At 29.8% G+C, this 17,644-nt stretch overlaps 1 protein-coding gene across 2 annotated transcripts in view; it reads left to right on the top strand.

The window, feature by feature from the left end:
• The window catches only part of LOC129961973 (protein PTHB1-like), a 33,840-nt gene extending 23,553 nt beyond the window's left edge, over window positions 1-10,287 (top strand). For both annotated transcript variants that reach the window (XM_056075624.1, XM_056075625.1), the window contains 5 exons: window positions 1,295-1,447; window positions 1,985-2,167; window positions 3,859-4,054; window positions 4,815-4,940; window positions 7,224-10,287. In XM_056075624.1, the coding sequence (XP_055931599.1) occupies window positions 1,295-1,447; window positions 1,985-2,167; window positions 3,859-4,054; window positions 4,815-4,940; window positions 7,224-7,309 (744 nt within the window). In that variant the 3' untranslated portion in view covers window positions 7,310-10,287. The remainder of the gene's footprint in view (window positions 1-1,294; window positions 1,448-1,984; window positions 2,168-3,858; window positions 4,055-4,814; window positions 4,941-7,223) is intronic.
• Window positions 10,288-17,644: the final 7,357 nt, after the last annotated feature.

Raw genomic sequence — 17,644 nt, forward strand, 5'->3', positions numbered from 1 at the left:
AACGAAAAAGTAACAAATAAAGTGAAAGTTGAAAGTAAGCTAGAAGTGTAGAAAAGGCGTGAAAAAGAACTAAAACACTTGCAAAACTAATAAAGAAATAAAGTTACAATATCGCAAAATTTGGAAGATAAATGAATCGCAACATTACATTTTTTAATTGCACTATCATATCATAAAACTGGTTTTCATTAGGATGGTTCATGTATGCAATGAAAGAACATATGTAAGGCAATTAAAATAATAAGACTTTTAATGCCACACAATTTGGTAGAGTCATGCACATAAAAATATATGTATATAATTTAACTGGAATTAAATATAAGCAATATCCCTCGTGAGCCAACAACAACTAAGAGCAACCAGTAAATAATGAAAGGCCAGTCATTTGAGAATCATCCAGTGGGGCGTTATCAGAAGAAATATAGCAACGTTTCGTTTAAAAACAAATAATATATTGTAAAAAAACAATTGATAAAATTAAATTATAACTGATTATGTGTTCTTTGTTTAAAGCTACATTATACCAACAATTAATAATGCAATTGATATGGATTATTCATATGTATATTGTATATAATTAAATAAAACCTAAAACTACGAAGACACCAACTAAGCAGTACATACGGTCCAGTTCTTCATTCCGAGAGTGTGAATTGTCACATTCACGATTGGCATTGTGGTTCGTGATATTCATGTTTAGTCCAAAATTGTTATCACGTATTGGACTCGTCAAAGTACGGCATGAGGTTATTATGGTTTTACCTTTTGTATTAAATGAATATTTGTTAGTTGTTTAAGAAAATATTTTTATAATTTTCATTTTATTTTCATAATTTTATCAGACTTTGTTAATTAGAATTTTGAAATTTTATTGTTACTCATTTAGTTATCTTTAATAATCAATGGGGTTAATAATCAATATCAATCATCAATTTAATAATCAATATCAAGTTTTGGGGAGACTATTCCCTCTGGTATGAAGGGTTTTTCGCCAAATGAAGTAACATTTTTCTTGAATATAACCCATTTACTTGTTGTATAAGATCATTCATTTACCTTAGGTTTTATTTATATGTATTTCTTTGTTCATGTAATTCACGATTTGAAAAATTTCTTGCTAAATATGATGATTCTGACAAGTTTTTTTTTTAATGCAATTTTTGTGGCCATTCAAAATGGCAAGCATCTGCCGCGTTTGCGATTTTCGCATGCTTGGCAGATAATTGGACGTTTTCGTTCTTACCCAGTTTCATTAGACAATTCACTTACCCTAGTTTATTCTGTTTCATTCCAGAATCGTCAAGTGATCCAAGAAGTGGAAGATCTGATTGCTCACCGATCCCTCCAGTTTCGAGTCGTACAGAAAAGACTCCTCACAAAATTAAAAGACAGCACACCTTCTCCTCTGAATAATTTAGACACTTTGTTAGAAGCAACTCATCGTCAAGTGAGTATTCAACACAGAAATCCATAGATAAAAATTTTTCTTCCACATTAAAAATTAAATTTTCAAATTTTAAATATGAAATATTCTGCTATCACTTTTCCCATCACAGTTTAAATGTTCCAAATGTGTTTAAAGGGGCCGCGGTGGCCTGGTGGTAAGGTCTCGGCTTCAGAACCAGGGGGTTTCAGGTTAGAGACCCGATTTCACTGAAGAACCATTGTCTAAGCGAGTCTGGTGTACGTTAAATCCGCCTTGGCCAAACGCTCACCCGCTAGTGTGGTGTGGAAGTTTGAAGAGGGGGGTATCAACTTAGGTGTCATCTGACCATGGTTCAAAATTACGAGGTCTGTCCCAAAGTAGTCCAAATGTTGCTTTAAAACGAGACGTTAATTTAAATAACTAAACCAAATGTGTTTAAATGCTCCAAATCAGTTTTGTATTTTGATGCCATGCCCACTGTCTTATGTTTTGCATTCGAATTAATTAATTAAATTAAAATTGAATTGAATTAAATTAAAAATTGGATTGAATCCTCAGATCATGTCTGTCACTGAAACTATGGACAGGCACCTGAAGGCCCTGGAAAGTAGCTGCTGCGCTCTGAGTGCCGCCACAAATTTAATTCTTTTGCTCATCAAAGTCACCATCGGCATGAAAGAAGATGAGTGGATGTATCTGACGGCTTGCTTTTCTCCTGCTGTTAATTCTGACTCCTATCAGGTAAGAATTCTCGCGAAAATTATTTCTTTTGTGTATGAATATACCATTTTTCTGTCATATCTATTAGAATTTCTTGATAGTTGCCTCAAAACTTTCCAAGATTGAGATGTTTCGTCCTTTAACCCTTTGAGGGGTCGCTGGGCCCACATCTGTCCCACCTATTTTTTTAAGGACTTTTTTTAATCGTTTTTTTCAAAATAAATATTCGAATGTTTCTTGGGTTTAATAATAAAATTTATTATACAATTGAAAATAAATTAGAATGTATTAAAATAATGTTTAGTTCATACCTTTTTAGATGATGTTTTACTGTGTAGTGCAGAAAATTATTTTCTGAGTAGACGTTCACTTTAAAATTCAGTGAATGCTTTCAAAACAAATCCTACCATCAAACTGTAAAATAGCGGAGTAATAAAGTTTCACCATCCATTTAAGATTTTATTGGCCATAGGCGATATACTTGAATGTGTAGGCTGGAAACATTTAGTTTTGATTGCATGTTACTAAAATCGCAAGTCATTTAAATAGTTTTATTTATATTAATTTTTAATGAATTTCATATAAATTTCCTTTAATTAATATTTTAAAGCGAATACATGTGCAATGAAAATAACATTTATTTTTCATAGTTCAAAAAATAAAGCAGTGCACATTATGAGGATCATCGTTTAGTTACTAATCGATATAGTTTCTCATGTCAGTACATTTTTGATATAATCAAAATGTTTATGCAAAAATATTTATTTGATATGCATAATATTGAAAAAATGATTGAAATAATGAAACTCTTGAAAAATGAAACATAATTATTTAATGATTTCCTTATTTGTAAATAAAAGAATGCATTTTTAAATGGTAAACGGTAAAGAAATAATAAATCTCTAACGGATATAAAAGTAGAATTATTTTGCAGCAATGGCAAAATCGCATGTGAAATAAAGAATTAGTAACTGATTAATATTACAATATAATTATGTCATTAATGATTACTTTTATTTATTCATTGTAATAACTATATTATAGCCTTAACATTTTATAATCTAAAGAAGTTAAACTTTTTATTTAACAGCCAAGCTAATAATGTTTCTAAAAGACACGCCTTTCTCAATCCAGTTATTCTTGCCAGGTAGCTATCTCCCTAATCTGCATTATAGAAAATCTACCCTTGACCACAACATGATATATCTCACTAATGGAATCTGCATTCTACGATGACGTCATGAATCTATTGTGTTACTTTCCTGATAGCTTCGACGAGAGATTTACGGATTTTTTTTAATGAAAACTATATCTAGGACCTATAGATCACCAAAGCACACACACATGCACATTCATCTTTTTTATTAGTAGTAGAGATAGGAGACAATCAAACGGAATTTTAGTGAGATTTATGTACAATTCTCGCCAGATTCCCCCACCGCCAAATATAAAAGATTGCCAAAATTATCAATTTAAATAAATTGATTTGGCAAACTATCACCAAAGAAAATTTCAAGCTTGACGATGCTATCATAAAATTTAATGTTGTCGGAATTTCTATTCATTTGATCATTATTTGCGCTCAAATGAAGGACCATTGTATAAATAAGAAAGGCTAATGTGTTAAAATATTTAAATTTTATTTCCTTTTTGGTTTTTTATTCATAATATGTTTTTGTATTTAATTTAATGGTTTCTCTTTTTTTTGCCAGGGTTGGGAAGAAAAAGTGAATATTGCTCTGATCTATTTGTTGAAGCACTGTCTGGGAAAGGGCGACGAAACGAAATTCCCCGAAGCGAAGATGGAACCTCTGAAAGATATTTCGAAACTGAAGAAGCATATAACACTTGTGGTAGACAAAATCATGAAAAACACCTCGCTTGCGCTAACCGATTCTCCATACGATAGTAAGATTATTATTTTTATTATTAGATTTTTAGAATTATTTGAATAATCTACAGTACACTCCTGAGTATCCGGCCTAATGTGGTGGAAGGGTTGGCCGGACAACAAAAACAACAACAACAACAACAACCCCGGATAGGCGAAGTTCTATGAACTCATTTCTTTCCCCACCAAAGCCAGAAGACAAAGTTTTTATACCAAAACTCACTGTTATAATACGTATTTTCTCGCTCTTTATTGAGTACTAAGTCCTCCATTTGACTCAAGCCAAGTAGAATGTGTGTAAATCATAGGAGCAGTTGTTGGTTTTTGCCGTTACACCAGTCTAGTCGCTTTGTAGCGCGTAATATCTCCTCCATAGTCATTACAACTTTTTTTCTGTTATTACCCATTTTGAAATTTCCTCTGTGGTACACTTAAAAAAGCAAACAATTTACGAATACTGTACGTACTGTGCAATTATAGTCACGAATAGCATCAATAACTGATTTCCGTTTCACACTGACAAAACAAAGACAACGAGCCGAACGCTGCTCTTTTCCTCTCACAACTTGCATTTTGTACACAACACGTAAGATGATCGAAGCAGACGCCTGCAATGTTGTCAATGCAAGCCTTGCCTTCCTCGTTTAATTACGATAAAGGAAAACTAGGCCGGATACTCTTGCATGTACTGTGTTTGATTTTATTCTTGAAGTTCATTCACATTTTGAAAATTTTTATGTATAATTTTAAATGAATTTATTTCTTATAATGATTTAGCTGCAAGATTCAACGCTAATGAAATGGATGACCTGTCTCTTCCTGAAGGCTGTAAATATGTCGATAATAGCACTACTCGTCCAACATCCGCTTCCCAGGCTAGTTTGCCAGAGGATTATTCGAATGGTAAGACTTCATTTCAAATATATTTTGAAAAAAAACCTCTAGAATGCAGTGCAAGTTCCGGAAGTGATTTTTTTTTTTTTTTGCAATTACATTTGGCGAATAATATAATATTGGCAAATTTATAACAATCTAATAGGCATTTTTTTTTTTTTTGTAGCCATCTAACATGGTGGATTTTGTTTATGTTTGACGATTTTTTTTTATTTGTGTGTGTGTGTGACGAAGTAGACCTTGTTTATAAATTTCAGAATTTTGCTTTAGTTTAGTAATTTTGTTTAGTATGTAAATTATTTGTAGTCAGAATTTTTCTTATGTATGTTAGCAGAATCGCTCAGTAAGTAATGTTTCAAATCCTGCTACAAGACCCAAGCTGTACAAGTATACATTGACTACTCCGACCCTCCTTGAGGTAATCTGAACGACCGGAACGCTTCGTCAGCATTAGCGGGATCTAGGTCGATTCCTAAGGATCATCACCGGTCTCGGTACAACCCTTCTCGTGAGAACCACATCTTTTCATCGGTGTTAGTAATCGGTCACACGCCATTTCTGTACCTAACCGCCATGCCAGAAGCTTCTCATCCTCATACCTCCACCCGGTGGTATAAAATCGGGCAGTGCTAAAAAAAGCAAAGGGTGGACAAATGGGCAATGCTAAAAAAGAGTCGAAGGATGAAGGGGGGGGGGCAGTTCTTCCTGAAGTCCTAAAGACTTCAAGAAGAACTATTACAAGAATTCTCTGTCGAATGGCATGCAAATTAATCGAAGATAAGCAAAACGAATACATTTAGTTGGGCGCTTCGTTCTAACTAGTTGTTTTAATTCCGAAGAACTTCGTACAAGGAATGGTAGGGTAGTCTCTGAATGCTAAAGAAAGGAAGGAAAAATGTTATCGAGAAACTGTGACTTTATTGGAACATATTTGACTTTATTGGAATCATTACTTCATGTCCTGTTTCCAAAATAAGTTTTTTGACATGTAAATTATTCTAAATGACTTTGTTCATCGACATTGATCTTTTCTTTACACATGAAGACCGAATACACATGGCACATTCAGGTCGGAGTCTTGAATCACTTCTCTAGAGACAAGACCTCTCAGATTGGGATTTTCCCATGTTTAGTGAGTTGAAAAATATTTTTTCAGTTCAATGTTTCCTATTGGAAGTTTTCTAGAAGGGGGGGGGGGGAGAGGCATTGTTAGAAGAATACTCCAAGAGTTTTATATGAATGCTGATGTTTCTTTAATATCCCTACATCTTTACAGCAATGGTCTACATCTTTAACAGTAAAAGTAAACATTTTATGATGCAATGAATCTTTATTATCATGTGAAAACATGCTGTTGTTTTGGTTAGGGGTTTTGAAGTTCGGTATCGCGTAAGCAATGAAGCATAAATGGCAATTTTCATCATGTTTTATTGCTTTATTATTACGTATGCTTCTTTGACAGTAGATGCGTTTTTAAAAGGTTGACGTAGAACTATCACATCATAGCTGTTATTACATCTCAAAATCGGTCGAGCTCCGAAATTTTGTTCGCCATCTAGAAAAATTGAAAATGAAAATTTAAAAAATTATATATATATATATATATATATATATATATATATATATATATATATATATATATATATATAGAGAGAGAGAGAGAGAGAGAGAGAGAGAGTCTCGTGATTGTTTCAAACCGGTTTAAACTGGTTAATGGCTTAAATTAATTAAGACAAATAATGACTTAAAAATAATAATGTTCTCACAGGATAACTTGAAATTTGCAATCGTTAATTTCATTTTAATTTTTATTATTTTTCCTTGTTCATTGCGTATTGACTATTTTTACGGATGACATCTTCCAAAATAAAGACTTGTAACATAAAGATTAATGTAAAATAAAATTTTATACTATCCTAAAATTTATTTGGCAAATAAATTTCAAGACAGTGTGACATAAAGCTGCGTCATCGATATTTTTGTCTTTTTCGCATACATCTGTCTGTTTGGGAATACGATAACACAAAAATGCTTTGAGCTAAGTGGATGAAATTGGTACACGGTCTTTACACCAAACGTTCATATTTCTATCAAATTTTGAACGAAATCCATCCCAGGAAGTCTATCTGTTCATCTGTTCAAAAAAAAGGGAACCCGGTGACTACAACATTTAACAACATAGACAAATAAAATTTGGTTCCGTTGATTTTTAAAGAATATGTTTAATATATTTATTGACTTTTGAACATTACTTTATGTTATTTATAAATGTGTAAATTTTTTATTTTATAGGTAATGTAGATGAATCAGAATACATTCCACAAGATGACTTCAGCAACACATTTGATGATATGGAAAATGAAGAAATGATAATTTGAAAATGCCAAACAACGGAAACGCAGCGGAAAACGAAATTTAATTTCCTTCCCTGGCTTTTGTGATTGTTGTGATAAACTGCACTTTTCACCAATGTTCATTTTTTACTATGCGATTACTATAATTTAATTAAATGAATAGACAATATTACTAATAATTAATTTTATTAGTAAGTGTTTATTTAATTAATTTATTTATATGTATTTAGCTTGAGACATATTAAATGTTTCTTTTAAATGAAATTCCCGTTGCTAAGAATTGTCTGTAGCTTGTTCTGAAAACTGAACTTAAATCCAAACTTGGTAAGACAAGAGCGGTATTGAAAAAAAGAATCCGTCCAAAATGTTATGCATTCTTTAATTTAACTAGCCTTGCTACAATTATCACAAGATGGAATTTTGAAATTAATTTTACCTTTATTTCTGAATTGTTTAACTTTTGATAAATTTTGCCTATTTGTTTACTCTATATAGCAATATAGTAATTTAATGCTTTCAATACTTAATTATTTATTAATTGGTTGATTTCATTTTCATTTGATGGAAGTAGCATTTTGATTTCTTCTATAAATTAAAATTTATTATGATGAGTTGTAAATTAAAGATTAAAAAGTCGAAAATGAAAAAGTTTCTGCTTTTTAGAACAATAAAAAAAAAAATGTGCCTTAAGAATTAGTTTGTTTAGTTTTATTATACCGAAGTTGCTAATGGACATAGTGGTTATGTGCAAATAAAAATGCAATGGCATATCACTTTTATTCAAGATATTTATTAACTTCAATATGTGCATTCTTGTAGAGAGGCTCTTTGTATCTTTTTTATATTATTCTTTGTAGCTATAGCAGGAAATGTTCATTATAGTTAGTTATACATCACTTTTGTTTTTTGGATGATTGTTTGCATGTTTCGCGTAGCATTGTTTGTAGTCATAACACATAACAAGGAATGCTTATTATAGTCAATTATACATGTTAAAGCAGTTACTCAATGAACAATGCCTTCTGAAAATATGAGATGCATATTGAACTTAGATAGTTCTTCAAATTTATTTTAGAATTTTTCTCATGTCTACTATTGATGTACATTTTGTCTGTAAATGTAATTTTGAATTTTAATTGTAGAATTTTTATTTGTACTTGTGCAAACTTTCTTTTCTATATACTGCAATAGCATTGTATCTTTTATGTTTAGAATTATACATGTCTTCTTTTTTTTTTTTTTTTTTTCTTCCCGCGAATCGCGAATTCAGAGACAGACCACTGACTAGGCGGCTGCCTGTGCCCGCTGAGCTGAACAAGACTGCAGATAGAATCGATCAAAAAAATATGTCAGCCTAGTTACCAAATATATTTGTAAAAAGTACAAATTCTATTTATTATAAGATATTTGGACTACAATGCATGTTTACATTGAATTATTAAAATCATTATTAAATAAACTCAAATTTATTTAATTATTTTTTATAATATATTGAAATATTAATTGTTTATTTAACTGTTATGCTGTGTTTTTGACAAATCCTGTGACATAATAAATTTTAACGTTATGTCTATTTGAAATTCAGTAACATTATAAAATCTTTTATAGTAATCAAATGCTTTTATTTTTGAGTATTAAAATAATTACAGCTAATTTTCAAGAATTTTATTATTTTAAATATGTTCCTATAATGCATATACCAAAAAATAAATCAATATAAACATATACCTTTTTCTCGAAGTTACTAAAATTTAAAATAAAAAGAAAAGTAATAAACCATTAATATGTTGATTTAGGTTTTAAAAAAAGTTTAACTGTAAAGTTCAATCGATCAGCTATGAAAGAAGCAGCTTCAAATGTGCAATGCTTTTATGAAAAGGACTGTTCTTTATTTCTAAAGTTTAAAGTCTAGTCATATCCTGTATATTCACATGTGCTTGTTTGTTTGATTGTATAGGATTAAGGAGTACATTTGAAAATTAGTTTGTACATCATTTTTTAAAAATCTTAAAATGTGTTAAAAATTATGCCTGGTGTTTTTGTACTTTTTGCAAAAGAAAAAAAAACTTGTGAATTTTGCTGTATACTTTTTTTTAAAAACTTTATATGCACTGATATATTTTATGAAACTTACAAATATTTACAGTGTTTGAAACTGATAAAAATTCTATTAATATGCTTATGGAATTTCACTAAGTATATACTTTATGTAATGTTTGTTCAAAATATTGATGTATATATTTATAATTAAATGAAAAATGTAGTATGATATTTCTTCAGACTTTTTTTTTTTTTAATTTAAATGAGATGCTATAATAACTGATGCAAATATAGTGGCAAATAGAGTTGTACAAGAAAAATAGATTTTGTTGTGGAAACAGCCTATTGAGGTGGTAGAGAGCTATGGAAGAGATAATACAAACATTTAACACCGATTATTCACATTTTTGATGAATGGTAATTCACATGGCATGAGATAACATGCTAACAAAGATTCTCCATTGTTATTTTTTCAACTGGTGTAGTGTTCAAGTGCTAATTTGTGCCATAGATTCACCCTAGTTAATTGAATGTTGGCATAAATGGTATCTGCTGCTTGTATGGATTAATTTAGGTATAAAATTTTATTTTATGCAGTGGTGCATATTGCTCAAGATTGTTTACAACAATTGCCATCACCTCAACTTGCTATTTCTGTACGTACATTACCACTTACCTATTTTAGTTTTCCATCACCCTTAAATTTGCATCAGCATTAATTTAAGGACCACACTGTCTACAAATTATTTTATAAAATATTTCATTTGAAAATATATTTTTAATTTCAGTTAAATGCAATAAATTTAAAACTCGTAACTGCAATGTCCTGTAGCCAATATAGTTTGCTTCCTTCTTTCAATAAATCTTTAATAGTGACTGTTGTATAAATTTTTACATTTAAATATGAATTTATAATTTATAATATATTATATACATACATATGTATCCGTCCAGTGCTTTTTAAAGTCATGTAATATGTACTGCAATATATGTTATAAATTATTTCTTACAAAAGAGGTATTTCTATTATAGCAATCAAATCAAATAATATAAGGTTATATTTTCTCTATAAAATGAATTCTGGAAATTAACATGTGTTGTTTGTATATTTTATATAGTACTGAAAATAAAATATTTCATAAAACAATTGAATTTTTGCATTTTTATATTGAAATAATATATTTCATTCTAAGTTTAGACACATTTCGTTCCTACATTAGTATTCATTATGGAAACAAATTAAGAAAAGGATTTATGTCACAATGGGCAAGCGTCTGTAGGAAACTGTAAATTTAAAGTTGGCATATTTTCATACAGGCTAAAGATAATCTTCAGTATTTTCTTATAGTTCTAACTTTAACCACTTTAATTAGATTGTTCAACTAAAATTTTTATTTGGAATTATTTAACAGCAGCCTCAAAATTAAACTATTTCTAATTCATTCTTGTATCTTGCCGTTTCACAAGAAGATTCACAGAGTACTTGAACACAAAGTTCTTACAAGTATTGCAATTGGATTAAGTAATAACAAGCAGTGAAATAATTTAGCAAGTGATTGTGCGTGAGGGAAAAAAAACTTAAAGTGCATGGTAATTTTAAAATTTACTTATGATATGAAAAAAACAAGAAAAGAAGAGTGGATTTACTTAAGATTTTATCGGCGAAATACGATACAGAGTCAAGTTGGTGTACTAAAACTGTGGGAGATAATCTAGTCACTTAAACGAGGCTGCGGTGGCCTGGTGGTAAGGTCTCGGCTTCGGAATCGGCTTGGAATTCTTCGGGAATACGTGGTGTTAAAATTTTATTTATATAGACTATATTCTATTCTATTTATTATTAGTTCGTCTTTGAACATATTTTTCGTTCTTGTGGTGTTTAACCACTTTACTCTTTTATTTTATTTTCTATCTAATAAGATGACACTTTCTATTTTGGGAATATTTTCTTATTTTGATTCAAATGGATATCCGTTGTATACTTGACTTATCTATGTAATCAAAGTAATTTTAATATTGAATTATAATCGTTATGAATGGTTTACTTGTTGCTTGCAACTATCGAAATTCGATAAATCGATACACGTATGGCATACGGGCAAAACAGTTATGCCGTCAAAATGCTATAGAAACTGCAGATTTTATTTTGATTATATTTTACGTTACCACATGTAATGACGCACAAGTCAATGGCCAAAAATATTCAGTATTTTAGTATAGGTAAAACATTACAATTACATTTCTCAATGGTTATTTACTAATTTAATATATAACATTAGTATTCATAAATATAACGTTAAATCAACAAGCATAATAACAGCATAACATATATATTAATATTATTAAACTAAGTAATGTGCGTTTCACCATCTCTCTATCAAGTAAGTTCAATTCTTGATACAAAAAAAAAAGACACACTATTATAAAAAGCAAGCCGTTGAAAGAAAAAAACAGCTTATATTACCAATAAGAAAAACATATCAATATTTATATATGTTAGCCAATGGGTGACAAAAAAAGTAAACTGTTTTTAAAAAATCATGCACATTTTAAAATGATTCTAAATCAATGCATCGAGTATAGATAGATACGAAAATGATTATTATGTAGATAATTTTTCACAAAATTAAAATCGGGTCAATAGTGTTTGAGTTACTACGCTATAAAGTAGAAATTGAAAAAAAATCTCAAAAATATAACTTTTTTTTTTTTGGAAGGATGAACTTAATTTCAAAAATTATATCTCGGCAACTAATAAAGTTAAAAACACAATTCAAACGGCATTTCAACGAGAAATGTACCCTCTACAATACTAAAAATACATTATGCTAAAATACTAATTTATATAAACGGATGTAACGATTAAATTTTAGAATAGAAAACGAATCCCCTTTACCATATTAAAAAATTATATCTCAACAACTAATAAAGTTAAAAATACAATTCAAACAGCATTTCTCCGAGAAATGTATCCTCTCCAATATTAAAAATACATTACGTTAAAATACTAATTAATATAAAAAAACCCGAGGAAAAAAACTTACCCATTCGTTTAGTACGTTACCAAATTTATAACAACAAGGGTTGCTTATACACTGTCCAATAAACACCACAAACTTTTGGGATAGATTATTATATCACACTCTCCAATAAACACCACAAACTCTTGGCATAAATTATTACTATATTAAACAATAATCCATGTTTTCTAACCCAACATGACGAGATATTCCACGTTTTCATACTCGTTTACGCATTAATGCATGCATTGGTGCACAAATTAGATTACGGTCTAGAAAAATTTGAAAATCCTTTTAAAAGGTGGTTTTTACTAAGAAACGGGAAAGCACCCCTTCCACCCTTGTTTTTTTCAAGTGAGTTGACGATAAATCTGTAGATCTTTCGGCAGCCTGTAAGATTCCAATTCTTCAATATGCTCATCATGTGTAGTAAAAATGAATAAGACAGTAGATTCACATCTTTAGAGAGTTTAGTTTAGTTTATCTGTGTAAACGTCCCATTTTAAAGCAACACTAGAGTTATTTTGGGACGGACCTCGTAATTTTGAACCGCGGTCAGATGACGAGGACGACGCCTGAACTGGCACTCTTCTCTCCAAATTTCCACACCCCATCAGAGGGAAGACATGTGACCCTGACAGATTTAGCATGCACCAGACCTACTTACATGACGATTCTTCGACGAAATCGTGTCTGCTGCTGCTGCTGCTTCTCCTCCTTGGATTGAACTCCAATTCAAACGAAGTAAGAAATCAGAGATAGAGGGGCGCAGTAAACTATGAGAGTAAGGACCCTTGAGCACCGAAGGCAGAAGTCTGACTTTAGTTCATATGAAGATGACACTCGCTTCACAACCCTTTTTTACACGAGGGGGGGGGGGGCTCTGTCACACACCTCACAGGGTAGAGAACCACCATGCCTGAACTGGGACTCGAACCCGGGATACCCAGATCACAGGAAAGACGCGCTACCCTTAGTTCAGGAGGCGACACTTGCATCGTAAATAGAATAAACCCGTGCTGCAACACTTTTTTTTTTTATCATTTCAGTAACTTTTTTTTTCTTTTCTTTTTCAGTTCATTTTTTTTTCCCTACCTCGATTGTCTAATGCACATGGGAAATGTCATTTGTTTACAGTATCTTGTGAACATAATTTTAGTATGTTAGTCTGGTAGCTTTTCATGTAATATAAATGTAAATAGGAAAACAATAAAAATAAAACAGTGAAAGTGGTCCCATAGAGTTTCTCCAATACTCTCAAATAAATGTATTATGCCACCCCTTCCCCCATACAAAATTTTGCATTATAGGTAAGACTGTAAACACTAAGAGTTTCGAGTTTTTAGAGCCAAGTTTTATGATAGTTTTCTGTAGGTAAAAAAAAAAAAATGAATATGTATTTCGGACGCATTTTTCTTTTTCAGCCGGAACCGAAACTGTTTTCTGAATTTTGGTATGGAATTACAATTATAGTTAATAGATCGCATACAAAATTTGTATACAATTGTATCATGTGCAGACTGACAAATAGCCAATCTTTTGATAGATGAGATTTAAAATGAAATAAGAATCTACATTTCAGGTGATCAAATTGTGTAAAATGTTTCATTTGTCTAATTCCGTTTTCGAGTTATTGCATGTTAATGTTTGCGAAAGTAAATGCAAACGGATGATCAAACCTCTTGACGGATGCGATTAAAAAATGAATATGCATCTTCACTTAAGATACTAAGCCTGCGCACTTAATTTTGTTTGTCTATCTCTATACAATTTGTTGTTATCGTATTCACGTTTGTACTTGTACAGCCTACATTCCTACCTTCCTGCGAGTGGATTTCGTTCAACATTTGATAGACACCTACTCATTAAATGTAAAGACCTGAACTCATTTTCCTTTGTCTAACTCAAAGGGATTTTGAACTATCATAGATACAGTTAGAAAAGCCGAAATAATGCCAAAAATGTGTTTTACAAATTCAAATAGCACTGTAACGTGGAAATTCTTTAAGATCTCGAGGTGGAATTTTTCGTCGATTGCAATGCTACCTCTTTACATATTTTATATATGAAGAGCGTATATATTTTTTATATAATGTGAGTGATTTTTAAAATTAAATATAAAATCTACAAACAGGATTGATTTCTAAAATTACCTAAAAATAGTGGACTTGAATTCGTGACTAACAACTGCGCTAGATGTAAAAATCTAAATTGAGATTTTCTCAGAAATCGCATAAAACTCGATGGTAATAAATGACTTCGAGAAATAGAGAAGTCCAAAAGTAACACCACATGTGGGTTTTCCCCTCTGTTAATCTATTTTTGATTTTTATGGGAGTCATTCTCAGAAACGCCTTTTGAATCTGCCACACAGCTTTATCCAGTTTTGAAAAAGCAGATGAAATATTTTCACAAATATGTTTTGAATAAATGTGGACTTAGCATTTAAAAAAGAATTTAATGAATTAAAAAATTAAGTCACATTTGAGTGCTTTTTCTTTACAACTACCAAAAATATTACAACACAAAAGCAACTTTTAAATTGTAAGGATTTTTTTTAATTGTCATTTATATGACATCAGTTAGATTCTGATTTTTTTCTTCAATTTCAATATGCTGAAAAATATTTTTAAGTATATTTTACAATAATATTTTTCTTTGTTATAATGAAATACAAATGGATTTTGCCATTACTGCAAATATATCATCATTGTTTTTTCATATATTATTGTTAATTTAGGTGTGATTATTCTGCCATTGTTTTGAGTACTAAATAAATTACTTTTTAACCCTTAAATGCATAAATTTTCCTTTTTAATGAATAAAATTTGAAATCAACTGGGTAATAAGTGTAGCTTGATGGGAACATTTAAAAAAAAACCACACAATTTTTTTTTTAATTTTCAAATAATAGTAATAATAATAATAATAATTTCTATATCATCACGAACAATTACTCCTTGAGTTAGTTCTACAAATCTACTGCGTACTATAATATAATAATACCCCTCATTACGTTACAAAACATGAAAATTCATGAAACAATTATTTATTGCATTTAAACATAAAAGAACATTGCATTTGCTGCTTGAACACTATGTATGTGAATTGTATTTTTTTTAATAAACGAATGGAGTCGCGTTGTATCTGTAAAATAGGCATCTTTTAATTCACTCATTTGCTGGCTGCTGGCTCAAAATACTCCTTCAGAAAAAGTCAAAATTCTTTTAAATAGCAATAACTTTTTCGATAGTTCCCCACATTCGTTTAAGCTCATTTATGGTAATGAAATTTCTTTTTTCAGCTGAAACAATAAAAAATTAAAGTAAATTTTAAAGGTTAAATTAATAATATGTATGTTAATTTATAAGTTATGTACAAATGTGTTTCAAATTCATATTATTGAAATATTACTGCTTGAAACAGTACAAAATTCTTTTAAAGATACAATAATAGGAGAGCATATGTCTCTTGTGCAACTTTATGACCTCTGGCGACCCATTCGTTCAGGCAGAGTACTGGGTTTTCTAGCTTCTTGAATTATTAATAAGGAAAGCATTGTTCAAAATTTCACCAGCTATTTTATAATGTTAAATGTTTTATAATGTATTTTATAAAGTAAATGTTAAAAAAATTATTAAAATTATGGGAAAATTTGCACGAAAATATAATTGGTATCGTTAAATATATAATATTTGAAGTTTTAATACAATGTGAAAATCCTTTTTGTGATATAATATTTTTGAAAGGTTTGGCATATATTTCCATTCATATATAGAGATAGATAGATGCATTAAATATATTAAAAACAGATTTTTTAAAAAATTGTTAGAATTATTTGTTTACGTTGTGGGTTTTTTTTACCCGTATGTTTTCTAAATGAAATTATCTTTATAACGTTTATCGAATATATATATATAAACAAACACAAAAAGTTAATTGTAGAATTTTTATCAAGCAAAATTAACTAATTGTGTATCCATGACTTCGTATAATATACCACAGAATTCTGTATGATTAATTTCAAATAAGTACATTTAGGTTTATTTTTCAAATCAATATATATTATTTTCAGCTTGTATATGTTTAATTTTCCAGCAATAAAAACAATATCAAAGAATATAATCAACGTTATACAATAAAAATTATTAGTTATTAATTCATGATCAATATAAAAATGCTTGTCATGCAATCCTTTTAACCTTTCTTCTTCCTTCCAAACAAATACCTTTTGTTTTTCACGATTACTATAGTTGCCACCAAAACGATAATTGATTTCGACAATGGCAATAACAACTTTGCCAAACGATTTTGACGGTGACAGTTATGTTTCCTGGCAATTCATTTTCTTCTGAAAATAATCCATTGAACAAAACAACATTAAATTCCTGTAAAACTGAGCAGCTAAATTCTTCTGTTTAAGGTTTCAGCTATTGTCATGACGAAAAATGCGTCGTAGAATTGTAAGAACTAAATATAAATTCATACAACGGACAGTCAATTAATGTAAACAAGATTATTATTACATTGGCGAATGGATGATACTTATTCCCAACACATACTCTTTATTTCACTTTTTCAAAATCTTTCTCCACTGATAATTTTCCTAAAGCAATGTTTTTACAATATTATCTGACTTTATACATTATGCATTTGCTTCTTTCAGATAACATTAATTAACTTGAAGTGTATGTTTCTCTGTCACGTAGAGAGTTTTTTGAGTTTGCTGGATTTATTATGATACGAATGCCTTCAGAATTTAATGATTTTTCTTATCTAATGAAATAACAATTACTATCAGACATTTCCGCCATTTCCCAAGAATCGTAATCTTATTAAGTTATAATTAATAAAAATTGTTTTAGTTTAAAACTTTGCCAAAATTTGTATCTGTAATAGAGATATAGATATTTCCATAAAATTTCCATGGTATAATTAGGTTACATTAATTTTATATGAATTACGGACTTATTATATTTTTCCTTCTGTCGTTTCATTATCACGCTTAAAATAGAAAATGACATCATTTATTGATAAGGGTTTCTCCCTTATCATTTTTACAATGGTAAGGAAACCTGAAACAAAATTATTTATTCCATTTCACCTTCATAAAAAATATCTTAGATGAAGCAACATTTAAGAAATGATTACGTTCATATTCATATTTGATTTTACATTTTTTTTCATTATGGGTTTTGTTTCGGTAGCATATTTTTATATAATAGATAACATTTAATATTTTCAAAAATTACTTTTTTGCTACTCATTTTGAAAATGAACGACATTTATTAACATAATT

The sequence above is a fragment of the Argiope bruennichi genome, chromosome 2 (genome assembly GCF_947563725.1).
Source record: "Argiope bruennichi chromosome 2, qqArgBrue1.1, whole genome shotgun sequence".
NCBI lineage: Eukaryota > Metazoa > Arthropoda > Arachnida > Araneae > Araneidae > Argiope > Argiope bruennichi.